Source organism: Chrysoperla carnea, chromosome 1 (assembly GCF_905475395.1).
Source record: "Chrysoperla carnea chromosome 1, inChrCarn1.1, whole genome shotgun sequence".
In the NCBI taxonomy this organism is placed as follows: Eukaryota; Metazoa; Arthropoda; class Insecta; order Neuroptera; family Chrysopidae; genus Chrysoperla; species Chrysoperla carnea.
In genome coordinates, this window is record NC_058337.1 from 80,930,704 (window position 1) to 80,958,505 (window position 27,802).

Here is a 27,802-nt window from a genome sequence, read left to right on the forward strand (position 1 = left end):
ATTTATTTAAGAATAAATTTTGAATTGTTCTTTATAGTAGTTTTAAAACAATCTCTTTAAGAATTCACTACTGTACATAATGTTCAGTGTAAAAATATACGTTTTTTTTTTTAAAAATATATTTTGATTTTGTGTACCCCTTCGTTCATTATTCATGCAGGATGTATTGTGAAACAGAGGAATTGTGTTAATTATTTAGCCCAACACAAAAAGGGTAGTAGGTAGTTGATGTTTATAACGGTTAAACTACTTTACAAAATTTATAATACCTGCTACGTTAGTCGTTAACTAAAGTGCAAAGTTTAAGTACCTTCCGTTGACCTGTTGAATACCTAGTGTTTATTTGGAATCGAATAAGCTCTGAAGATATTGTGTAAACTTTGAGATAAATTCATTGTTCTGGTCATTTCTCAAAATAAACCAAGTTGTAAAATATTCCAAAATTTAATGGAACAGTTTTAAAATCTTAAGAACCAATGTAACCTAAGCTTCATTTCTATGTTATTCAATACCATTGTAATTAGTATGTAACGTACCTACCTAACATTTATTGTATCATTTTATTTGAGAACTATCATGAATGTTAGATAGTCTTAGAAAAAGAAACCTGTAATTTTTACATATAACAAGTGAAAAAAAACGATTGACTGAGTTAATTGTTTAAATACCATGTGTAGATTGTGTTGATTACTCTGTCACATATAATACATACTATACAATTTGCGCCCTCACGGGTAAACAGTGATATTTACGAATAAATAATTCAAACAAAAGTAGTTTATTTTTTTATAAGGAACATTATTTATGTTTCTTATAAAAATGTTCATAGCATCAACATTTTTAAGCGTTACAAACTTGGGACTAAACTTATTATACTATATAAATATTATCGAAGATAATAAATGAGAAGTCTAGGATATATCGAAATAAATTTCGATTTTTGCCCCAATTACCTAGATCAGTTTTTTGTATTTTTAAAATACGTATTTTCGACTACCAAGTAGTCATCATCAGTAAGAATTAGCTAGTGAATGTTACTCTTTGCTAATTTGGTGGCGGACTGCACCGAATTAGCAAAGAGTAGCTCCGCTCTTTGACTATACACAAATAATATTTACCAGGTACATCTTGAATTTCATGTTGACAAAAACTATAACTTAATTTTTGAAAGGCCTACCAAGTTGACAAAATAATAAAAATCAATTTGTGAATAAGTAAAAAAAAAAAATTTTATTTAATGAAACATACATGATGACAACTATAAATTATTCATATTCAAAATGAAATCATTTAATTTTAATAAATTGGCAAATTTTCATTCATCGACTGGACGTGTTAGTTCAATAACATGTTGATCATTAGTTTTCCTCCCACGCAACCCAAAAATATAATTTTGTAATGTCGGTACATTCGTATACGCATCTTCCATAGATTGGGTAGATTGATCCTTTGGTACATTTGCTTGGACGGACATTGGAGCGCGATAGTTTGATTTATATGTTTGGACTGATTTCGTAAGGCTATTTTTCAAATTTGACTGAAAAGAATAATCAACAATGAGTACTTATTTGTCGTACAATTATTATAATTTAATTTCTGCGAGTATTTATGTAAGAAGTAAAAGTGGGATGAGATGATGCAATGTTTTCTGAAGATTTTTTATGGCCGAGTGCGAATCTGTAATCTTTTTTTCGATAAAGTAATAAAAATAAAAGTTATTAATAATAATTTAATTGTTAAAATTGGTGAATTTTAATTTTTTGGGGTGCGGAATTAAGAGGAACCGACTCCCAGGCTAGATGTGATCGAAGAGCCGGTAATTCACAAATTAAACTATATAGTTACGGCTACCACAAAAAAACGTGAGACGCGAGCAAATTAGTTAATCAGAATCAAATTTTTTATCTTCCATCCTTTTTTTCCAACATCCTGTATCTCGAAAAATATTCGGCTTTAAGTGTATTGTCGAGAAGAAGTCATTATTTTAACATTGCATGTACTCTTTTGTAATGTCTGAATACAGTAATTACAAACTTTATACCCATACAAACAAAATTTTTCAGAGTCGACTTACAAATAAAATCGCTTGACGCTTCAAATCCCAGACATTCCATTTGTAATCGGGAACAATTGCTCCTTCTGGATATGGATGTGTTTCGGTTTGAATTCCGATACCATACTTTATTACAACGGGTATTGATTTGACATAAATTCTAAAAATTAATAAAATGGCAATTAGTTGCGATTTTTTGTAAATCATTTTCACTATATACATACTTACTTTCCAACAGTCCGTAACGACCATAATTGATCATACAATTGTAGCAAGAATATTAATTCTAAGTTATTTCTGGCTAATTCTAAGCATTTTTCATAAATACTAAAAATTTTCTAGAATAAATTTATATTTAAAGAAATCGGAAATAAAGTGATAGGATAAAGTCAGCACAAACTTTTATGTTTAAGTATACAGTAGCACGCATCATGAAAATATAGAAACAGTTTATCAAGTGAATGGTATATTTAACAAGACTAAAAATTTTCAAACTGATTTGTCTTTAGAGAAACACGGACACTAATTTGAAATTAGTTGACTCCTTTAGGTAAGTACACACGTTTTTGTTACTGACTCTATCCTGAAATATTATTCAAGTCGTACATGTCAGGATGATGTTGAAATATGATTGACCTTTCAACAGAGCTACATGCAAAATACATATTTTTCCATACAATAACGCCATTAGTTGGATTTCCTGGAAACAATCCTCCTTTTAATTCCACAAGCTGTACTGGACAAAATCCTAAAAACTGAAATAAATATCAATTTTAAATTATTGGAAATTTTGCCAATACATTGTTAAATTAACTAAAAAAAAAAAATGCAAGGCAATATTTTGATGGATGAAATTAACACCATTTTTTGATGGATTTTTATTTTTAACCTCCGAACTAAAAAAAAGTGTGCTATAAGTTTGACCGCTATGTGTGTGTGTGTGTGTGTCTGTCTGTGTCATCGTAGCGCCTAAACGGATGAACCAATTTTAATTTTTTTGGTTTCATTTGAAAATTAATTTAGCGGAGAGTGTTCTTAGCTATGTTTCAAGTGCGAGTTTAGAGTTCCGTATTCGGGAAAAAAAAATTGGCGACGATCTTCAAAATGCTTTAAGGAAAAAATTAATTTAATGGAAAGTGTTCTTATATATGTTTCAGGTATGAGTTTAGGGTTCCGTATCCGAAAAATTTGCCGGAGGTTTTTTAAATTTTGTAAATTTCAATTGTTAAAAAGAGAAAAGTTTCTTTTTCATAAGTAAATATGCTAAAAAATTGTGTAGGTACGAAAAACATGATTTCTGCAGCTGAAAAAACTTTTGATTTGTGAAAAATGTTTTAAAAACAATATAATTGTAGGTAATTTTTTGAAGGGTAACTTGTATAATTTTTTCTTATAAAGTTTTTTTAATGAAATTTACACCTAGATTTAGAGGAGAGTTGTCTTATTTGGCATTTGATTGCTACTTAACTTTAATGACATTTTTAAACCGATAATATGTATATCTACACTAATGCACTCTTACCTGAATGGGTAATTTGCGGAAGTTATCAAGATTTGTAGGCATAATTATTTCACATGATTCATGAAGTTTTGGGACTTGAAGCATGTTGTCTATGGGCTGAAGCCGTTGAGCATCTGTGATAATTTTACGACCATTCAATATTTGTTGACCAATGACGTTATCATAACTTGCATCTCTGGTTAATGAATGTAATTTTTCTGCAATGGTCTTAACATTATGTAATACAATTACTTCGTCTTGAAGTAGAAACCATGTCTCCGCTATTTTCATAAATATTGGCTGTAAAAAATTAAAAGAAATGCATTCGAATAGAGTAACAATACCACTATAAAACCAATAACTAAGATACCACCCACAAACCAAAAATTTCTTATCACTTAAAGCCACAAGTGATAGATTTCCGTAGCTTATACAGTGGCGGATTTACCAGCAGGCTGAGTAGGCTGGAGCCTAGGGCGGCAAATTTAGTTCATAAATTTTTTATTTCGATTGACAAAATTTAGAAAAAATTATAATACACACACAAAATACGAATTTCAAAAATTATAGAGGAATTCAAATATTCAACAAAAATCGAAATATAGTCCTACGCTTTTGATTATAATGTAATGATCATGAATTTTTAGAATATCGCAATAGCGATTCCATATTATAGTCGAAATTTAGTTATTTTTACATATTTTCTTCACTGATAATTACTATAATTTTTTCTCCGTGTACCTAATAATTATGAGATCTCCTTACACAATTCAATCTTGATACAATATCGATGGTCTAATCATGATTGCTGCAGCAAGTTTGCAAATTGTCAAATTCTATTCCAGAAAGTTATTTCTTTATGCGTAAAAAATACTGACTAATTTTTATTAAATAAAAAACTAGTTCGATATCTTATAGAGATTCAGAATAAGTATAGTCTTTTTGTTTAAATAAATCGAATAACTGATATTTGAACGATTGCAACATGACAATAAAAAAATTCCCTCTACTAAATATGAAGTTAGACAATTTGCGGATTAGAAAATGGATACATTTTATCAGTTAATTATTTTATTTGTAGTAAGAAAAAGTTTGGAAAATCCAAATGATCATGCCTTAAGCGCTTATGTCGTACACGAATTATTTAAATTGAATGTTTACATTTGTTAACTTTTTCACAAAGCCAACTTTTTTAGAAAATACAAATAATTTTTATGAGCTCAGCGATTATTTTTCTTTTTGATAAGTTGCTTTTTAAATAATATACATGTACATCGTATTTGTTAGACACGGTTTAATGTGAGAAAACATCGGATTTAGATTTTTAGGCAAGAGTCGAGCATACCTACGCGCTTCGCGCCTAAGGCATTGTGAACTAAGATATCAAAATTTAGAGGCGGCAAAAATTGAATAGCCTACGGGCGGCAAATCTCTAAATCCGCCACTGAGCTTATAATAGCTGATAAAGTCTCACTTAACAAAATATCCATCTATTCCGTTACTTTATAGGTAGAATGTTGCATTCGATTTCTGCCTTAACTAATCGTCTAACAAAGAAATGTTCCGGATAAAATATCTTGTATACAAATCGACGATAAAAAAAATTTGAAGCTGTTATAGTTTTAAGCTCTCCACCGGTATTAGGTTTTGGTACGAAATACAGTTAGTAGGTATATTGTTTATCATACTTACGAATACTTCTGATGTGGGAATTGCTGTACGAAATTTGACAACTGCATGTAATTTTTCTAACTTCTTTTGTAGATTATTTATTAATTGTATGGCATGCTGTTGAACTTCTTCTGTTTCTAATTTAAGCCGCCTGTAGTGATACAAATGATAGTGATCAATGAATTCGACATAAATTATCTTGAAGTTTATTTCCATGATACACTCTTTTAAGCTTCGTAGAAGTAAAATTTGTTACCTTATATAGACTTCATACTGTCGGTACAAAATGAGGCAGCTTTTAACAAGTTCGATGTAACTGTTTCTAGAAGAACCCTGGTATGAAACTTCATTCCCATCAGAATCTTGAATTTTTGTTTTCATCACGTTTTTATGTCCACTTTCTAAAATTAAATATACAAAGAAAAATTGCTTGAATTGTAATTAAAACCACCACAAAAGTTTATATCCTTATCATTAACGTTCGATTCGAGCTCCAAATAATTTTGAATTAAAAAAAAATACATTGCAAAAAAGAGCCTATTATTCTCATTTTACATGTTTTGGAACGAATTTTCCTCAACAAATTGATATCTACACGCTTCTAAACTAATTTTTACATATCAAATTAAAATATACTTAAATTGTGACATCCACAATTGAGCGACCGTGCAAAAATTTGTCTATCTTTAAAATTAAAATGTTTTCTTTTAGCTCGATTACAATAGCTTTTTCTATTATAATTTTTTACAAAAATGAGAAATAAATTTGGATTTAAACTTTGTTCCACAAATACTCATACGAAGATTTTGAGCTGTGTTCCATAAAAAATCATATTGTTCTTTAGAGTTGCAACCTTAAATGCTTCATTTTCGACAGTACCTGTCTTCTTACCTCCTGTATGAATATCACTATCCGTGTCAGCATCTGCGTAGTCCAGTACTGTCGTCAAAAAAAATACATGTTCCATAATCTGTTTCAATTTTAAACTTAAAATATCCATGACGTATTCAATTGATTCTGTTAAATGTTTTGGTACTATAAAAATGAACTGATATTGATTTGATATGAAAAGATATAATTATATAATTTTTTTAAGAGAATTCCATACAACACGATTTTGCGTATTATTTGAACCCGGCATTATTCTCTTGGAAATACCGAAAATACCTATAAAAAGTACTTCTTATATATACAGCACTTTGGGAAGCTTATTGGCTAATTAACTGACTCATAGCAAATGCATAACACATTATCCCCTCACCCTGAAAATGAACGAATTCTCAGCTCTACTCATCTTAGAAAGATGCGGTTATATTAACAAGATAATTCGATAAAATTGTATATTTACATCGCACCACATGGTTTAGTCCCCCTCCCCCGAAAATGGGCCAACCCCTCGTCAATACTACCATTTTTACTTAAAAACATGCTAGAAATTTTTTTCATTCGACGTGAAATCCCTTGAAACTTATGGCAAAAATCGGAAGGCAACATTTCGCCACGGAGAAGAGCTCCTCTTGAGAGCAAAGTGAGTATTAATTTTATACAACTTAATTCTAATAACTTCTTTTAAATTGAAAGCTAAAGTCAATAAGCAAAACAACGAAGCTTTGATAGTTTCTGATTAGTATATCAAAAACCTAAGAGGGCACAAAGCAGGCCGGTAGCATGAACGGGCATGTACGAGCGACGACATGTGACCAAAGTGCATAAAAAGAGTAAAACTTTGAAGAAATTTCAATGGATATCTGCGCGGTGACTTACCCCAAATATTTCAAAAACCCAAAGCATTAAGACATCTTTTACAATTTTTTATATACATATCAAAGACTACTTGATTCCATGAGTTGGAGACCCTTTAAACTTTTTTTTGTAGAAAACTGCGTAAAATCAAAATAGATTCCTAATCTCGATTACAGGACTTTATCAAGTCCTGTAATCGAGATTCTCATTTGTGCTTTTATACATATTCTAGTTTAGATACATTTATTTCTAGTCCTTTTTATATTAACCGACTTTAGGAAACAAGGTAATTTCCAGGAACCGTGTTGTAGGAGAAAGTTGTCTTTAATCGTAAACAAATACCATCATCAATTTCTTCTCCACCAGTTCCGCAATCACGATTAAATAATCGAATACCAGCCACTATATATGTTAATTCTTCTAAATTTTTTATTTTATCCTTTATTGACAATTTTGCAAAGTAGCGTAGCTCTGATTTTGGGAATACTGAATGTAATGCTAGAAACACTTCTTTTTGTACCTATTAAAAAAAATTAATATGTTCGCAAACAATTCTTTGCCATGATACAGAATGGAAACAAATCTTTGATAAGTATACAGGGGGTTCTCATATTGATAGCAGAAAATCATACCAGTAAATTAAGCTTATCAAGACAAATGGAAAAGGTCTTTACCAAATTTCGATTTGAGGCTTAATTCGGGAGATGTGACTATGGGAAAAATAGAAGGATTTATGCATTCACAGAACAATCAAACTCATTAAACGTAATAGGTGTCACTTTAGAATATAAAGAGGACTATCATAAAACATTAATGTAATTGTAAATTGATCTGCTTGGGTAGGCAATACTAAAAAACTATTTCGTTATAAATAAAGACAACAACAAAATATTACATATTTATTAAATTATTTTCCAATACAGAGACCCTTAGATGTAGGAGGTATCAAACTATACACACGGTGGGGATTAAATTGTGTATTAATATTAGTACAATACACTGCAGATAAGTAATAAAAGTAAAAAATAAAAGTAATAAGTAATAAAAGCTAATAAGAATTTGGTCAAAATCTATCTATTCAACAAAAATTTCGAGAAGGGAGATTTTAAAAAATATTCCGAATATATCTATATATAGTTATACACTTTATCTTACCGCTTGAATCATAGGATTACCAAGTCCTGCTTTTAATGTAATATAACAAATAATTTTATTGTATAGATTTGTGAGTTTCACATCATCTGTATCATACAATGCAAATTTTAAGTCTTCCTCGAGGGGTCCCAAATGATGTTCTTGTCTATCGCGAGTTTGACGTATAATTATTTTACGTCCATTAAATGTTGTGTTAAAATATAATTGAATTTTTAAACATATAATTGACAAACATTTCAAATCACTTAATTTTTCACCACAATATTGAACAAAACGTGTCACTTCAACACGTGACATACTTCGTTCTGGGGCAAGACCCCATTTTGGATCTAAAGATGCCAATTTTACCTAAAATATAATTTTAACTTTTTAATAGTTTAAGCGGTGTAAGAGATAAAATATACCGATTGTAAGCTATATCGTTAGCCATATAAAATATATGAAGTAAGAAGAGTTTTTATGGACGTTCTTATGTATAAAACAAAGAGAGAATGTGTACTGTGTGTTATGGTTATGTGTTACTGTGTGTGAATGGTATTGTATGTGTACAACTTCAAGTGATGAGTCTGACCGGCTGGGTTCATGTATACACATATACAATCCCTCTTTCTGGAAAACGTCTCATACCTGGACATTCTTATAGGAAAACGAAATTTGAAGTCTATTTGGGATGGGACTTGTTCATCAACTTGATTTTTTTTTCAAAAATTATATGAAAAATTAAATTTTTTGTTTAATTTATTTTTCGGAAAAAGTATCTTAATTTTATAAATAAATAAAACAATTAAATGTTAAATTTATTTTTCGGAAAAAGCCAGTATCTTAATTATATAAATAAATAATTTTCCTCTTGGCTAAGTTTCTCAAAAATTCATACATCTAAGAAATGTGTTTCAAAAGTGCATCGAACTAAGTGCATGATAATACCTAATATGTGTGTCCTGTTCATATTTATACACTTACAAAATAAGTAACAAAATTTTCCGATAAATGAACATTTTTGACTCCATGCCCATATTCACGAATTATTTCAAGTATGATATTTTTTGTTACATTATCGACTTCTTTAATTTTTGTGAAAAAGTTGTCCACTTCTTGCTTGTCATCTTCATTAATTGTGAGTGTAATTTGTGTCGACGTAGACATTTTATTTTGTATAATCGATAAAATTAGTAAAAGTGTTTATATATAAATGTCAAAATACAAAAATCAATTGTTTTGTTTGGTAAAATTTATTGACAATAATATTATAACAGGTTGCAGGCGTTATGCGGTTACATGCACAGATTATAATTTTTTTAAATTAAAAACTATAATCTGTGGTTCCATGATAATCGTGTATAATTTCTTTTATGAGTCCTCTAGATCGGCTTACATATGCATACCTACATAAAAGCCGAGTACCTAATCGTTTTAAGCAAGACCTTTTTTTCCTTTGCAAAGTTTATTCCTGTACATACTGTTGGTTTTATTACAAAAACCCATCGGCTAAAGAATAGTAGCAACAGACAAGTTCCACTGTAGTCTCAAACCAATTTAGCCCTAACGTCACCATTTAAATGTGGCTTTTTATACCATGCATAGATGAAATACGTCATGGTATACTAAGTTTAGTCCCAATTTTGTAACGCTTAAAAATATTGATGCTACGAGCAAAATTTTGGTATAGGTGATCATAAAATCTATTCCCAGTTGCCTGCTTGAATGTCTGTCCGTTCGTCCGACAACACAATAACTCAAAAACGACAAAAAATGTCAAGCTGAAATTTTTATAGCGCACTCAAAACGTAAAAGTGTGGTTTAGTTCGTAAATGAGCAGCATAGGTCAAGGTCTTGGGTCTGTAGGACCCATCTTGTAAACAGTTAGAAGTAGAACACAAGTTTAAATATAAAAAATGTTCCATATAAAATAATGAACAACTTTTGTTTCAAAATTTTTTTCATAAACATCACATGTTTACCCGTGAAGGTAATGTGTGTGTGATATGTATGCATATCTTGTTATCTAAGAATGGATATCTTTCTTAACTTATATACATAACGTAAAAAAACAAATGATTGCGTAATCAACATTGTCTATACATGGTATTTCAACAATTAACTTAGTCCATTGTTAGTTTTCATTTTTTTATTCATTTGTTATTTATGTCTCCAGTTTTTTTTATGATCCTGGAAAAATTTTGATATTATTTTGTAGCCAAAAAGGCAAGCCCAAGCATATTTAGTTGTTGTGTTTTTACATTTTCAATTACCATTAGAAAGGAATGCAATTCCATTTAACTATCCAAGCCTCATCTCAAAATCAAATTATCAGTTCGTGAGGACTCTTTGTAGGATTTTTAAGAATATAATTAAAAGGCAAATAAAAATTAATAACAAATAAAAAAAGTTTATTAAAAATAAAGAACAAAATATAAACTTTTAATTATCTTAAAATCTGGTCATAACTTATTTACACTGTGTTTCTAAACTAAGTAAATTCGAAAAAAATTCAGGATTTTGGCGACTTGTACGTAATTTCTTTGATATTTCACGCAAATAAAGTCAACAGGCAGTAACTAATTGTCGGCTCGATCTAAGTATAATCCTGCGGCCAGACACAAAGGCGAATTTGGTCGCTTCATTAAATATAAATGAGTTTAGTACTCGTTATATACTTATATGAATAACGTATACTTTTTAATAGTTAGAATGAAATGTGAGTGTGTTAATGGAAAAGCCAAATTTACAGAAAGGCCACGGACATGTACGTTTTTAGACAGCTCATTTTATGCGTTAATATTTTAAAAAGGTAAATTACTATATCTACGATAGGAAGACGGATTTTTTCAAATTCAACCTTTTGATGTTCTCAAATAAATCTTGAAACAATTTATTAAAATATTGCGTTAGTTTTATACGTATTTAAATGCATATATACAGGATGTTCTATTCTTGACTGCAGAACTATTGACTCCTGAAAAAGTTGAGAAAAAAAAAAAAACACATCCTCTGTTTTAGTAGTGTTTTATTGGATGAATTTGATTTTGAGGAATGTATTTTTTTACTAATCTATCATAATAAGAGTAGGATAATTATCTCGTAAATTAGGCCTCAGATCCAAATTTGGTAAAGAACATTTTCTTCTTTTTTTCTCAGCGTTTTCAGGAGGTAATAGTTCTACAGTCAATAATAGAACACCTTGTATATGTATATGGTTCAAAAATTAGATTAAGAACACGCAAACCATCATGAAATCACCCAATTTCCCTGAATTTTTATTGCATTTATTTAGAAACGACAACTCTAAAATCGTAAATCTAAAATTATAAAAGTCAAACGTAAAGATGCGGCCAGCCTGAACAGTGAATATCACACAACAACGAACAATAGAGGAAACATAAGAAAAATGAATACAATCCATTCATTCATACAGTGTGTAGCATTTAAGATGAAGACACCCTCATATTTTCGTTATTTATACGAATATCGATTTGAAATTTTGCACAATTATGGGTCCTATTTTTTAAGATTCTTAACCGAAATCGGCAATTTAAACTCAGCCTACTATAAATTGACAAATAGGGCCAATTCTTAATATTTTGCTTAGCGTTAGAGATGGTTAGAGATATCGAAAAAAAATTATGAGAAAAAGTTGCTTAGAATATTTTTACCCACCACCCTGTATGACAAAATTTTAAATCAATATTCCCATAAAACAAAATTATGAGGGTGTCTTCATCTTAAATGCGACACACTGTATAATACGTCTGTTTGATACCTGCCTACATTCGTCGTTGTGTGATGTTCACTATTGAGTCTGCCCGTAGCTTAATATACAGAATGTGTTCTAAAATTAATTCAACGTGTTGACAGAATGGGAATGCTGAACTTCAATTGTTTAACATTCATGGTACCTTAAGCTTGTCAGCGTGCTGGATTGCATTTTAGAACACACACTTATAATACTATTTACAAAAGTGTACCCACTCAATCGAATTTGTACCAATTCTACACAATATTTGACGTGATTCTATAAGAAAAACTAATCAAATTTGCATGTTAAGTTACATGGTAGAGTGGAAATATTTTCCCCGCGAAAATAACTAATTTCTAATGAAAAGAAGCACTGGAATGGTTGGAAAATATTATGAAAATAAGAAAATTATTTGAAACAGAAATTAAACATGAGTCGAGATACACGGATGAAATAGGGAAAGAGGGAAAAATGGTTTTTCGCTTTTTCTGGTCAAAATCATAACAAGCGAGTACTTGACCAATTTGACCGTCATTTATATCAACAGAATACTGAAAGTAACTGATTTTAAAAGAAATCAGAAAACTTATCTACTGTGTAATAGCCTATCTCACCTCTAAATATATAAAAATGCAAACGTCATTTATCAGTTTTTGTTTGAGTCTTGTATTCTTTATCATTTGTACAGACGGCAATCAAATTCAATTTACATAAATAAGGATTATCTGAGTAGGATAAAAATGTGTTTTAAAGGAATCCCAAATGACGTGATTAGAGTCTCGATATCGATCTACTTTTCGACCAATCTATTAAATTTCATCCTAATTGTACCTATCTAAATTTTAAATTTCTTATTGGACGTTCAAATTCATTTAGTTTTAGCGATGGTCACACTTCTGGCAAACCAGCAAATTGTGTAACCAGGCTAGGATACTAGTCGACTTTGCCAGCACTGTTGTCGATAATATTTAATTTCCGTTCAATAAACGAATTTTCTTCAATGTTACGGCTTTTTTTACATGTGAAAAATGAAATGAAAAACTCTCTAACATGAGACTTAACATATATCGTAGGAAATAAAATTTTTTCAAGTAATGTTGTGTGAAAAAATAATAATTTAAATAAAATTATTAACATATTTTTTTATTTAGTTCCACAGTTAATGTTTCAAAAAATTCACCATGTTTGTCAACTACTTCAGTTTCTAAACCGCAGAATTGCCAACTAAATAAAAAACAACAAACAAACCATAATAATTCAATTTAAAATTATAATTATTTCAAAATATTTATAAACAAAGTAATTATTTTGGGTAGACACTTACCTATTGCCAAACATATCTCTCACTTGAATTTTATCTAAAAATAATTTTGGGCTAATTGTAACATTGTGCGGTGATTGGAATGCTAAACTTTGATACGATAAATTTGCAATCATCTTTGTTATATTTGTATTCAATGAATTATATTCCGCTGCTGATAAACCATGCATGTTATGGCCAACGGGTATTATATCCAAAAGTCTAAAAAAATTTCTTAATATTATCAAAGATTTAATAGAATTTAACTAATTTATAATTAGACTGAATTTATTTTGAAATGAATTTTATTAAAATTTTCCTCAAATATATAAATATACTAAATCAAAGTATTAATTATTTTACAACAAATTTAAAACCACTCGAAAGTTTGGGTTTTTGAGTTTTTTGGACCAAGATATTCGCTTTTCAAACAAAATTGACACTTTTGAATTTAAAATCCTTATCATTTGAAATAATCATCCCACTGAAATTTTTCTGATATCATTCGAAAACAGAAACTGCCTTCTTGTAAGCCTTTGCATATTTTAGGTGTTTTATCACCTGGCCCTCATTTTATAAGAATGAAATTATCTAAAGTCTTACCATGTTTATTAAAAAACTTGTACTTTCTAGTTGTGGAATCTATTACTCAAGGAGGGTTGAAAGCGAACATTTCTCATCATTTCCACCCTCCGTGCAAAGCGTAAAAACTAGAAAATACAAGTTTTCAAACGAGCTATAAGTAGTTGTTCCAAATTCGATGATTTTTCGCAGAGATAAGTTTGAAATTTTGGTAAAATTGTGTGTTAAAAAAATTTTTCTTTAATACTTTGGCTCAGTATATTTTAATCCAAAAAGAGTAGTAATGAGGTATTGTTTCAAAATAAATTCCTTGCTCCTCTGAAGTACTGTATTCTTGTTTCCAAAGAAATAATCAATTGCAATGTACTTGTACGCTAGGTTATACACGAAATTCACTAAAATTTAGTCCTTGTATTCTCAAACTAGGTGGTTGTGTATATAAATAGATTGCTCTGAGAACAAACTGGTACAATCGTGGTAAGTACACATCTGAATTCGCAGCACTAACTGCCACTACTAGACTATCAAACTAATCCGCCAATTTTTTTGTAAGAGATAGAATAACACTTTAAATTAGAAAGTTGATCCTCATAAAAAACTAACCATTTTTGTTTAAACTTCTTTTTCGAAAATCGTTAGCTTTCGGAGGAAATGCGACTTAAAAATATGTCACTATTGCATTTAATCGAAAGAAAATACGCTTAAAGTTTATAATAGTAGGTCAAAGTAATGGGCAGAGGAGAATGTCCTATATTGCCCTTGACAACTTTTGACTAAAGCATTTTTCCATAATTAGAGTGTTTTCCTTCGATTAAGTGCAATAATGACATATTTTTAAATTGCATTTCCTCCGAAATGTTTTTCGAAAAAATGTTTAAAACAAAAATTTTTAGTGTTTACGAGAATCAACTTTGTAATTTAAAGTTTTATTTTATCTCTTACCTTTTAAGACCTTAATTAGCTATTAAAGAAACTCGGAGAACTAGGCCCAATCTGATGTCAGAACATGATGTCCTCCATCAAACTCTGCAACTTTTATTTAAGTAATTTTTTAATTGGTTAACTACAAAACGATATATCTAAGTGTATATAGATTAAAATATGTATATGACCCACCCTGTATATCCAAGCTAAAATTTTCAAACTTTGCCAACTGAATATGATAACAATGATTAAGCTATTATCCACATATCCATTATTAATATACACTTTAATGTTTTGATAATGTACTTCAACTACCGAGAAATTTTGACCTCGAAAATTAGGCAATTTAATTACTTACTCGCATTTAATTTGGAAATTAGTTGTTTGATTATTATCATATTTAATTTGCAATTGTAATATACCACGTGTTTGTTGTGTTTTCTGTGACACACGGATCACAGCTTGTAATTGTGTACCACAAAATGGTTTATGATTTTGTGTCACTAAATACATTGGTCCATAGCCTTTAACATCTTCACCCAAATAACCAAAATCACTACGATAATTACTATCTAAAACTAATGTTCTATTATTATTGTTGAATAAATTCACTGGAAAACATCGACCATATGTAAATCCAACTAAACCAGTTGCGCATGGATATGCAATAAATTTACATCCATTTTCTGGATTATATGCTTTTGTTAGCAAACTTTCTAAATAATATTGCCATGCACGTATGTGACTGCATGCGAGATCACGGTTTAATGGTTCTGTAACAAAACATACTTATTAGTTTAGAAAATAAAAAGAAAACTTACTTTACTAGAAAAATTTTCTGAAAAATTCGTTAAAAAGATGACACAGTCTTGAAATCTATCTCTTTCTATCTATGCTATATCGAGTGTAAAAAAGTGTATGCAAAAAGGACATCATACATGACTCGTACGAGTTTCTGACATAATTCCGTGCACATAATCTGCACTGAAAATAAATCTGAATCGACAATCGCCATTGCTCGAGTATTGCTTGCTAAATATGTCACTGCACGAGTGCAGAAAATTAAACTAATATATATAAAAATTTTATTTGTAGTGTAAAGCTTATTCAACAACATCCCGCAAAAATTTTGATCTAACTGTATTTAAAGTTCTTGATTGTTAATTATTAAGAGAGCGCGCAAAAGCCGAAAAATAACGACTTTCTGTTCTATACATGCAAGAAAGATAGGATTTTCACTAATCGACTCGAAATAAAATTAAGTTAACAGAAAAGTTCGAAAAATTTCATTTAACGGATTTAATATATACACACATGTCGTAAGAAATAATCAAGCTATGATATTCTATGTTAGTTCATCATTTGAATGTGTGCAGAAAATTCGGCCGTTTCACTTGATCGCGATCGCTCTCTGGCCACAGAAAAGTATGCAGAGTGTTAATTTACATTATTACTAAAGATCCCCTATATAGGTCTAGTGTTAGTTTTAAAATTGTGACATAATCTTTGAATAAAATAATGTTCAGATTATTATTCTCTTACCAAACTGTGCCACAACAACAGATCCACGCCCATCATTACATCCGGACTGTTCTCGGCCACCATTTGGAAAGAAGTCAACATGACCTATAGGCTCCAACAAACCAAAACCATCAGTCCAAATTGGACTACCATCGGTGTGAATTACATCCACAAATCTTGCATCAGTAATGTCCAATTTTTTCGATTGGTCTCGAAGTAAATGATGCTTAAATAATGGACTTGCTGGATCCAAAGCTATTTCAAAGATATAATTTAGTTAATCATCGAACACGGAAATATCACACAACATAATGATGTGACTATGATATCAGCAAAACTGAGAACCAATTTCAGAGAATTATCGTAAATAAACTTACCTGTAATACGTCCAATTAAACTCCCTTTCAATTTTAAAACTTCAGACGCTACTCCTGCAATATGAGCACCTAACGAAAATCCTAACAAATGTATGCGGTTAGGATCAGCACCCAATTTTAACATACTTAATAGAAGTACACCAACTTGTCGTCCAACAACTTCTGTATTTGCTGCAGCTGTCCGATAATTTGGTCCTTTTGCACCGTTTGCCCAATCTACCAATACTACGTTATAATCATCCTATGAAAATAAATTTTTCATTCAAACTTAAGCAAGTCTTCCATAATTGCTTTCATTTATCTTACAATTTTTAAATATGCTTTTACAGCTGTTAAAGCGCCAACTTCATCCCATGTACTCATGTAGCCGTGAATTAAAAATTTAATTGTCCTATTTGGATTGAATTTGGATTCGATCACAGTTGAAATATTTTCATAGTCTAATAATTCTGGAGTAGAAAAGTTTATATCACGTCGAAATAAATAAAATTTTGTATTTAATGTTAATGGACTTTCTGGTGCTTTCATTATTGGTAAATGTTTTCGTGGTAAATCAAAGCATCCAACCGTTTCTGTAAAGAAAAAAACGCACATAACTATTTTTAATTTGCCAATTTGATAAAAGATCCCAAAATATTTTGTATTTTATGAAATTATAGTAGCAATTTCTCAAAGCTAATATCAGTTTTTCAAACCAAATTTTACTTGGAGTCTACTAATCGATCGACTTTTTTGTTATACCATGTATATATGAAATATATCAAGGTATACTAATAAGTTAAGCCCCAAGTTTGTAACGCTTAAAAAAATTGATGCTACTAACAAAATATTGGTATAGGTGTTCATAAAATCACCTGATTATCCATTTTCGTCTGGCTGTCTGTCTGTCTGTCGTCTGTCCGTCTGTCATCACGATAACTCAGAAACGAAAAGAGATATCAAGCTTAAATTTCTATAGCGTGCTCAGGACATAAAAGGTGAGGTCCAGTTCGTAATTGGGCAACATAGTAGTTTTGTTAGAAAAATTTTTTCGTAAATATCACTGTTTACCCGTGAGAGTGCAAATTAGTCGCAGAATGAAACAGCCTGATAAACTCCAATTTGAATAATTGCGTGCATCTCTTTTTTATCAAATCCGTTTTTCAAAATGGTCCGGTTTATCAAATTGATTAATCCATTACGGGTCGATTAAGATTTTTGGATCTTTATTTGATCTGGATATTTACTAGATACTTAATGAATTATTATAGGCAGTTGACAGTTACAGAAATGGTAAAAACATTGCGCCTATGGTATACATTTTAAAACTCTTTTAAAATAATTATATTTTAATTGTTAATTAATGGAGTAGTTAAACTTTTAGTTTTAACATACAAAGAACGGCCTTGAAGAGATGCATTTAATAGAAAACCAACATTTAAGTATGAAAGACATGCACATTACCATAATTTTATACCAACGTTATAATTGTATGTTAAAAATGGACTAAATGACCTTCTAACTTGTATATTTTGAAATATTATCGACAAATTTTGAAATCAGTGCTAATTTACAAGTGTTTATAACGAAATTGATAATATTCAGGACATGGTCAAAGATAATATAAAAAACACTTTTAATAGGCGAGGAGCCAGCAATCCTGAAAGCTCCGTGATCACGGATTTTAATATTTTTATTAAAAAATAAAAGTAATTGTTCAGACGAACAAGATTGCTTGGTCAGCGTGGATTTAATTAGCCGGAAATATTTAAAAAAAAACATTTATTATTAAATTTCCGGAAATTTTTTCCGTCATCACGGATTTTGATCAATCTTATAGAATTTTGTGCGAAATATTATAGTCAACAAGAAAAAACCCGGCCGACCAAAGATTTTTAGCCGGAAAGGTCCCGCATACTTATTTGAATGGTATGATAAGGGGTAAAATTTATCCATTATCACGGAAACCTTTTTTTTTTTTTTTTAATTGAAGCGTTTCAATGTTACATTTATTAATTTCTTGGTATGCGGGCTTACAAACGGCCGGAAGTATCGCGCATACCAAATTTTAACGTGTAAATGAGGATTATACTATTGAAGATTTTACTTACTTAAGGACAACTCTTTTAAGATCTTTTTTTTATCTCTGATTTCTTCCTTGGCTGATTTATTTTTTATATTTAATCAAGCAAATTATGCACGATGGATATTGATGTATCACAAAAATTTAATCGATATGAGAGATAACAATAGTCCACTCTTTCAACACTTTTTACGAGGCGCTTTTGGAGTAAAACGAACAAATAAGAATATGGCAAGAGCTCCTGTTGATCTCACTTTAGAGCAAACCATCAATGCTGATGCTGCAAATACTCTAACCGGAATATCGCATTTTACAAACTCAATCTCGGCCAGACAGCGATGGGCTCTAAGTCACAGTATCAGAACAAAAATAATTACTCAATTATTAGAATCTATACATTACACACAACCAGATGACATCACTCATGAATTAGAAGCAAATAGAATCGTGAAAGATCGCAAGGCATTTAATGATTTTTCTGATGCTGTAGGGAAATCTATGAATCCCTTTAGCCCACAAATAGATCCAGAAAGTTGATTTAATATTGCAACTGGGAAAGCTGTTTCTGATCAAACAAGTGAGTTTTTATTAAACGTCCAAGAAAAAGGTAGAGAACAAAAACGTACATTTATTGAAGAATGTGCAGTTGATGAGAGTAGATTTGAAAGAACCATAAAAAAAAATAAAATATTGAATTTTGCAAGCGAATCGTTGAAAAAATCGCATAATTCAAACGATGGCAAACGTACCACAATTAGAATGGAGCGCGATATTTTCGGTCGATTATTGGGAATATCGCTTCGAAAAAAAATTGATATGGAGACATGTTTCAAATATCCATTATCACCATTTCCACCGGCATTAACGTACCCTACAGGAGAATTATTTAAAACCAATAAATCAGCATTAGCTAAAAAAATAATATCTTCAACAGAAACTTCAGTTCCAAGGGACATAGACATCGAATTAATCGACGGTTTTCATTTGTTACACAATTTAGGACCAGCTGTGCCTCAGGCTTTCGGCAAGATCGCAGAATTTATTTTGAAAAAAATATGTAACACCACTGCTCCAGAAGTTCACTTAATTTTTGATAGATATCTATCACCATCCATCAAAGATTCAGAAAGATCAACTCGTAAAGAAGACGAGATACCATTTGCTATTACCGGGTCGTTACAAAGCAGACCTACAGATTTTAATAAAAGTTTGAATAATCCAAAATTCAAAGACGCCATCGTTACCTTTTTACATAATCATTGGACGGATAATACATGTAGCTCAATTATTAAGGACAAAAAAGTTTTTTTAACAGTAGAAGACAAGTGTTTTGTATATACTCACAGTGATGGGGTGATAACTAGAATACTAGATGAAAATTACATGTGTCACCATGAAGAAGCTGATACGAGAATATTTTTCCACTTAAACAAATGTTTGCCTCAACAAAAAATACTTATAAAATCATTAGATACCGACGTGTTAATTATTTGTCTTGGAAACATACATAAATTCAAAGAGCAAGAGATATGGATTACAACCAAAATTAATAACGAAATCAATTATGTTAACTGTACACAACTCGCAGAGAAGCTAGGTCCATCGGTCTGTCGAGCTTTACCGGGTTTCCACGCTTTTACAGGTTGTGTTTATACGGCAGCTTTTGTCCGTAAAGGAAAAATTAAAGCCTACAACCTACTGTTAGAAAATGAAGAATATCAGAACATGTTCGAGCATTTGACGAATCCGGAAGACATAAATAATAAAGAAAAGACAGATTTAGTACAGCGATTCACAAATGAAATATATAACTTAAAAAATAATGATGTAAACGGTGCAAGATTTGAGTTATTTTTAAGATTTTTCGCCAGTACAAACGACAAAGAAGCATTTTACAAAGGTATGATAAATTTTAATTCAAGTAATATTCCACCATGTTGGAAATCTTTAATGCAAAAAATATTACGCACCATTTTTGTCAAGGCAATGTGGCAAAATGCTACTGAACCTACTTGTATATTATACGATCCAACAGAATGTGGGTGGCAAGTTAATGAATCTGGTAAACTTGAACCATTGTGGTACGTTGGCCCATCAGCACCGTTAAAAGTTGAAGAAATATTAAGTTGCCAACAGAATGAGGAAGAAAGTGATGAATCAGAAGAAGAAAGAAATGATAACTTCGATGATAACGATGTAGATGATTATTGATCAATAAACTAGTATAAAATATATTCTTCGTCCGAACCTTCATTTATTATATGATCAAGTTGAATAAAAATCCTCCTCATTTTTCTCTTATTTGAGTTAATTAATAGAATAAATAGTTAAAAATTTAAGGAAGAAATCAGAGATAAAAAAAAGATCTTAAAAGAGTTGTCCTTAAGTAAGTAAAATCTTCAATAGTATAATCCTCATTTACACGTTAAAATTTGGTATGCGCGATACTTCCGGCCGTTTGTAAGCCCGCATACCAAGAAATTAATAAATGTAACATTGAAACGCTTCAATTAAAAAAAAAAAAAAAAGGTTTCCGTGATAATGGATAAATTTTACCCCTTATCATACCATTCAAATAAGTATGCGGGACCTTTCCGGCTAAAAATCTTTGGTCGGCCGGGTTTTTTCTTGTTGACTATAATATTTCGCACAAAATTCTATAAGATTGATCAAAATCCGTGATGACGGAAAAAATTTCCGGAAATTTAATAATAAATGTTTTTTTTTAAATATTTCCGGCTAATTAAATCCACGCTGACCAAGCAAATCTTGTTCGTCTGAACAATTACTTTTATTTTTTAATAAAAATATTAAAATCCGTGATCACGGAGCTTTCAGGATTGCTGGCTCCTGGACTATAAGTGATGCATGAGTTTATAGAGTAATTGAATGAAGTCATTGAATGAAAGTTTGTTTTATTATTATATGTTTAATGTGGGTGGTTTTATTAAAATAGGAAGTTGCAGGATATTTAATTCTAATAATATACTTTCTTCTAATTCATAGATTTAATCTATATCAAGCAATTTGTGTGATTGTTAAGCATAAAATTAGAGCGATGTTACATTTAACAAATATTAATAAATTTATTTTAATTATAATTTTTGAAAGTTAACCTCCTCTATATTGAAACAAATTTTAATTGGTTGCAGAACGAAAGGACGAAATTTACCAACTTTACTTTATAAAAAATAATTCGCATTTATTAGTAGAGTATAGATAAAATCAGAAAACTTTTCGTTCGCCTGCCCTCTTTTAACCACTCAAAATTGATATTGTTTACCAGGTCCGTAACTATGGCGTGGCAAAGGAAAAAACAAAACGTATGTTTTATACGTACAACAAAAAGTTAGAGAAGAATCATGTAAAAGGCGCTCATTAATTTACATAAAGTCATAAAGTTAAAAAATTCAATTTTTTTGATAACACAAGCAAATTTGCTCCGATTTTATTGTAATTTTTTTTGAAATCCATTAATTTTGGGTTATTTTTATCAGCTGTGAATGAATCTCGAGACCAAGACTACACATTCAGGAAACCTATTAGAGCTAAGTTAATTTTGATAACAAGTTTGAAAAGTATGATCCAAATTTAGTAGGATAACATACTTGTTTTATCAAAATTGAATAAAATTTGGATAGAGCAAAATTAAATTTTTTGGATTCTGATGACGTCATGAAGTAAAAAAATTCGACTTTTTGATAATACAGGCAAACTTGATCCAATCTAAATTTTTTTTGAAACTCAGTAATTTTGAGTCATTCTTTTCAGCTGGGATGCCAGTTTTTCGCTAATTATCACTTACGGGCTCAATTACGTAACCAGGATTACACATTCAGGAAACCTATTAGAGCTAAGTTAATTTTGATCACAAATTTGAAAAGTATGGCCCAAATGTAGTAGAATTACATACTTGGTTTATCAAAATTGGATAAAATTTCGATGTGATAGAGCAAAATTAAATTTTTTGGATTCTGGTGAAGTCATAAAGTTAAAAAATCCGATTTTATTGATAACGCAGGCAAACTTGATGCAATCTAAATGGAATATTTTTTGAAACCCAGTAATTTTGGGTCATTCTTCTCAGCTGTGATGCCAGTTTTTCGGTAGTTATCACTGATATTCTGAATTGTGGACCAGGATTCCACATTCTAGAAACCCATTAGAGCTAGGTTAGTGTCGGTCACAAATTTTAAAAGTATGACCCAAATTGAATAGGTTTACATACTTGGTTTATCAAAATTGAATAAAATTTGGATGTGATACAGCAAAAATAAATTTTTTGGATTCTGGTGACGTCATAAAGTTAAAAAATTCGGGTTATATTTATCAACTGTGATATCTGTTTTTCCCTAGTTTTCATTTATGTGCTTAATCCCGGGACCTAGACTCCATTTTCTTGAAACCAATTAGAGCAAGGTTAATTTTTTTTTCTGTAGAGTCGGAAGGGCCACATTGGATTAACCGTAATATTTTCCTGTAAATATACAAATGTAAGATACAAATATTATGCTAATTCTACTATGCCTGACCTCTCCCTTATTTTTACAGAATTGTTAGTAAAATGTTCCTCTAATTAGTTATAGATAGGTATTAGAAATCATTTTAACAAGTATAAAAATAAACTTGCCTGTTAAGCGAAAATTTCAAATCAATAAATAATTTGGAACGAGATATAGATATATAGAAATATAATTATTTTGTGTATAGACGTTATATGTGTGTTTCACACCACATTTTTTTTTGTTATATAATGTAAATATGAAGTAATAAATTTTATAATCTACTAATATGGTAATGAAAAAGAAAATACATTAAACAGCATTTGTTGAAGTCGGGGAATTATTCACCGATGTCAATGATCGAACATTTCTTTACTCAATTCAAATAAGCATCCAAGTTTACATCGAACATAGTTATATCGAACAAAACCATTTATACAGAGAGCTATATACAAAGGAATGGTCAAAACTATAATTATTTTAAAATTAAAATTTGATCATTAAAATCCCCTTTTTCAACGCGTTAAAGTTTTTTCACTTTTCAAAAAATCAATAACGCGCAATTTTTTTTTATTTTTAGATTATTTAACATATAGAATATTGATCGAACTGCGGAAGTTAAAAAAAATAAATTTAATATAATAAAAATTATATTTATTATTATAATTGCATGCTAATTTATAAATAAAATAACGTTTTGTAAAACTATAAAGTAATAACTATTCAATGATTCAATGAGTCCTACTATTAAAGTTCATAAGTAGTTACATGAAGTAGTAGGCACTTGAAAATATTGAAAGTTAGTGTTTATTTTATAGATTTATATAAATTAAATAATTTTTTTAATTACAGAGTATCCTGATTTCATCAATTTTTTGGTTTAAATAATTGAAATTTTTTCCATTGTATATATGCACTGTTGATATTGAAGGTCAACTTGTGCTTTTGACAGCCATGGACATGGATAAATAAAGGATCGCCGTTATGCAAAGTTTTTGGAGACATTATCAAATAACAAAATAAGAAAAACTTTTTCATATGTTTATTTTATAAAATGACGGTCATTTAACTAAAGGATGGAAACTGTTGTTTTTGGCATATTTTAAGAACGAAAATTGTTAGAAGAATAGAAATAATCAATTATCAATTTTTTGCATTTGTATACGATTCTCAAAAGTAAAGAACCCACCTTTATTAGCAAATTGCCGAAGGAAATGGAGCAATTGCTTTTGAAAAAACTTTTGTATCTAAAAGAGTTTTGGTATTTGAAAGGTTTTGATTTTTTATCTAATCGTTTAGTTTTCGAAATAAATATTCTTGGAAAACTCTAAAAAAGCAATATTCGATTTTAAGAAACATGTGTTATTTTTTTCTATCTCTGAGGGAATTCGCTTAGCTAACGCAGCTCTTACGATACAAATTTTTTTTAAATTGAATACTACGGTCATATAATCAATATTAACCATTTAGAATGAAAAAACAGATTTTGGCGTATTTTTACTAACTCTTCTCTGTATCAGCATTGATAATTTATCCCTACAGATCGACATTTAACCTAGGATACACTGACAAATTTTGTGTAGTATCAATTTGTCTATACGTCTACATTTAATCTAGAAGAGTTAGTTACAATTTTGGTTTTTCATGATAGATGCATAATATTGGTAATCCGACCGTAGTTTTCAATTAAAACCAACTTTTCATAGTTAAGATTTTCGATCTTGTAAAAAATCAAGGTACTTCACTCCTGAGCAAATTTTACATTTTTCAACAAACTTCGTATCCGAAAGCAAAAAATTTTTGATATTGTACCGACTTTATTAGGATATAATGTACACCGATATATCCGATTTTGACGGTAGTCTTAATTCAGAATATTCTAAAACATTAATTACTTAAAAAAATGATATAAGCTCCAAACTGCATTTCAGGTATCTATATATATATATATATATATATATATATATATATATATATATATATATACTAAAATTAATTGCATAAAAAAGTCAAAAAAATAATTATATAATATATCAATCAATATAGGTAGGTAATATTTAAATAATACAATCGTGCAGATTTATTGCATGAATAAATTTTATAATAAAAATAATAAATTAATTAATTGAAATGTAATTATTATTACGCATTCTATATTCTAAATTAATTTTTATATAATCATTTTTTTTATACTTATTATTTTAGTAGATATGATAATATAAAGAGTTTTTTAATAAATGAATTGTTATATTTATAACAATTATATACGCATGATTAATAAATAACTTTATAAAATTTTGCCAAAGGTACAATTTAAATATCTAATCAAAATATGACTAATATGTGAACTAATCAAAATAGATCTCAATAGATTCTTAGAGAGATTCTGAAACATCAATGGATTCCTCTTTTTAAACACCGAACTGAAAAGGAAGTGTTATAAGTTTGACTGCTATGTGTGTGTGTGTCTTTCTGTCTTTCTGTGGCATCGAAGCTCCTAAACGGATGAACCGATTTGTATTTTTTTTGTTTCTTTTGAAAGGTGATTCAATGGAGAGTGTTCTTAGCTACCAAGTGCGAGTTTAGGGTTCCTTACCCCAAACAACTGCGATGATTTTCAAAATGGGTTCAGGCTTTAAGGGAAAAACTAATTTAATAGAGAGTTAAAAAATTTGTCGGCGGTTTTTAAAATTTTGTAAATTTTACTTGCCAATTGCCGTTTTAGAAAATAGAAAACGTTAGTTAGAACACATTTTTAGTTTAAAGTTTTAGATCTTTAATTCAAAATTTGATAGTTTTACGGATTTTAGGAGCAAAAGTTCATAGTTTGAGAAAGTTGTTTTCGTTTGTAAGATTAAGGAAAAAATTTCCAAATTAACATTGATTTTCGTAGTAGTTTCAAAAACATTAAAGAAAACGGAGGCGTTGCCACCTTGGAAACCACATGAAATTTGCTTATACGGTCTAAATTTATAGTATAATTACGAAGTAGTATAGTATAATTAAAATTTACGAAGGATTTTTCCTTCGTTGTTGTACTCATGACAGTCGTTATTGTTGGCTAAAACATCTAACAATTGATCGCTATCGCCTATATATCAGTTAATAAGGTCCAAAATAAAGTTAACAAAGCTCAAACTCAAGTTTAAATTTATTGTTTAGTGTTCAAAATAGTATGACGATGCTGTTTTAGTTTAACTGGAAAAGTATGTACATGTAAGAAAAGTATATTTGTTCATGCGTTGGTCGTATATTGGTCGCTGTAACCGATATGTCGTAATAACCGATATTGTTATAGCTGATACATTCATATATGTGTTTGTATAGGAATTCAGTTGGGACTTTTCAACTTCGTCGTTATAACTGATTCACCCTATATACAGGCTTTTGTTTGAAATAATACTAAATAAATAAACATTGACGTTTTTATAAACAAACTGAAATTGATCTAATATAGCTCGACCTACATTTAACCGGTCTTTTATTTTTTTATATGAATTATGATTAAAAACGCACAAATTCTAGAATATCAGTCAAATAATAAGCAATCGTTTTTGCAAGTGGTTTATTTACAATCGTTTTACCGCCAAAATGCAAAAAAAAATTATTGACTTCAGGCATCCAAAAATATCTATTTTTCGTTTTAGACGAACCTAAATTGTTTCTGTATTTTTTATCACGATCAAGTGATTACGATTTTTTTTAAGGCAGAAACTCCATGCGAGAGGTCGTTTAATTGTTATAAACAACTTATTCCTTTCAATAAAAAAAAAAAAAAATTGTAAAACTTAAAAAACCAGTAAAAAGTTAATCTAACTTAAAAATCTCAAAAATTCGGATTTAAAATTTTTTTTCCTCGATAACTAAGGACTATTAAAAACCCAAGAGTTGATTAAATCTAATCTTTCTTTTTCCAAAAATCGATTGTTGAATTTTATTTTAAATTTCCAAAATTGGCCAACAAATGAAAAAACCATTTCTAAGGTAGGGTCAATGAATCGCAAGGCGTGATCCTACTTACATTTAAAAACAGGAATTAGTTAAGTGAAAATAAAAACAAATATCTTTAAAATTTCACCTCTCAAAGATCTTATGTAGGTACCTACACTTTTTATATTTACAGGAAATAAATAATTTAAAAACAAGGCCTGATTTCGAAAACATCCGCAATAATGAACAATTTTATTAAAAAAATGCGTATTAATTAAGACTTACCATAACATATTTCCTTACGACCCGGTTGCAATATATGTTTATTAATCATTCGCATCATGCGATTTCGCTTCAAACTCTCACGAATCCCGCGAAGCATTGTTGTACGAAATTCATCCTGTGTTAAAGTTCGTACCGTAGTCGTTGTTTGTGGCTGATCTTTTACCGATAATCTACGAGATCGTATTAAATTTTCACTATTACTGAGGTTCGATTGTAAATTCAAACATGCCGTAAACAGGCATAAATTAAACATTCGATTAAATATCATTGTTAGAAAAAAAAACTGTATATATTTCTTAAAATTTTTTAATTTTGGTATTAAAATCACATTTTTTATTAAATCACTTTATTTTATTAATTCAAGTTTAAATCGTATTATGGAATGTGAAAGAAATTCTCTTGTAATTAAATTAATAAAAAACAAATTCCACTTTCTTCCACTTTTACAATTAATCGTTGT

At 29.7% G+C, this 27,802-nt stretch overlaps 1 protein-coding gene across 1 annotated transcript; it reads right to left on the reverse strand.

The window, feature by feature from the left end:
• Window positions 1-1,315: 1,315 nt before the first annotated feature.
• Window positions 1,316-27,610, reverse strand: LOC123291359 (cilia- and flagella-associated protein 206-like). Its single transcript, XM_044871623.1, has 17 exons — window positions 27,343-27,610; window positions 16,870-17,135; window positions 16,564-16,804; window positions 16,208-16,441; window positions 15,024-15,438; window positions 13,184-13,381; window positions 13,017-13,083; window positions 8,124-8,471; window positions 7,311-7,488; window positions 6,117-6,260; window positions 5,482-5,626; window positions 5,247-5,376; window positions 3,576-3,854; window positions 2,660-2,808; window positions 2,282-2,380; window positions 2,075-2,213; window positions 1,316-1,537 (listed from the first exon to the last, which is right to left on the reverse strand). The coding sequence occupies exons 1-17, from the start codon at window positions 27,608-27,610 to the stop codon at window positions 1,316-1,318; spliced, it is 3,522 nt and encodes a 1,173-aa protein (XP_044727558.1).
• Between the last annotated feature and the right edge of the window lie 192 nt (window positions 27,611-27,802).

Excerpts from the sequence above, each read along its gene's own strand:
- LOC123291359 (XM_044871623.1), bottom strand. The coding sequence starts at position 27,610 with ATGATATTTAATCGAATGTTTAATTTATGCCTGTTTACGGCATGTTTG. Across the intron at positions 17,136-27,342 it reads TCGTAAGGAAATATGTTATG|AAACGGTTGGATGCTTTGAT; the intron begins GTAAGTCTTAAT and ends TTTTCTTTACAG. Across the intron at positions 2,381-2,659 it reads TTTCAACATCATCCTGACAT|TATTTATGAAAAATGCTTAG; the intron begins GTACGACTTGAA and ends GAAAATTTTTAG.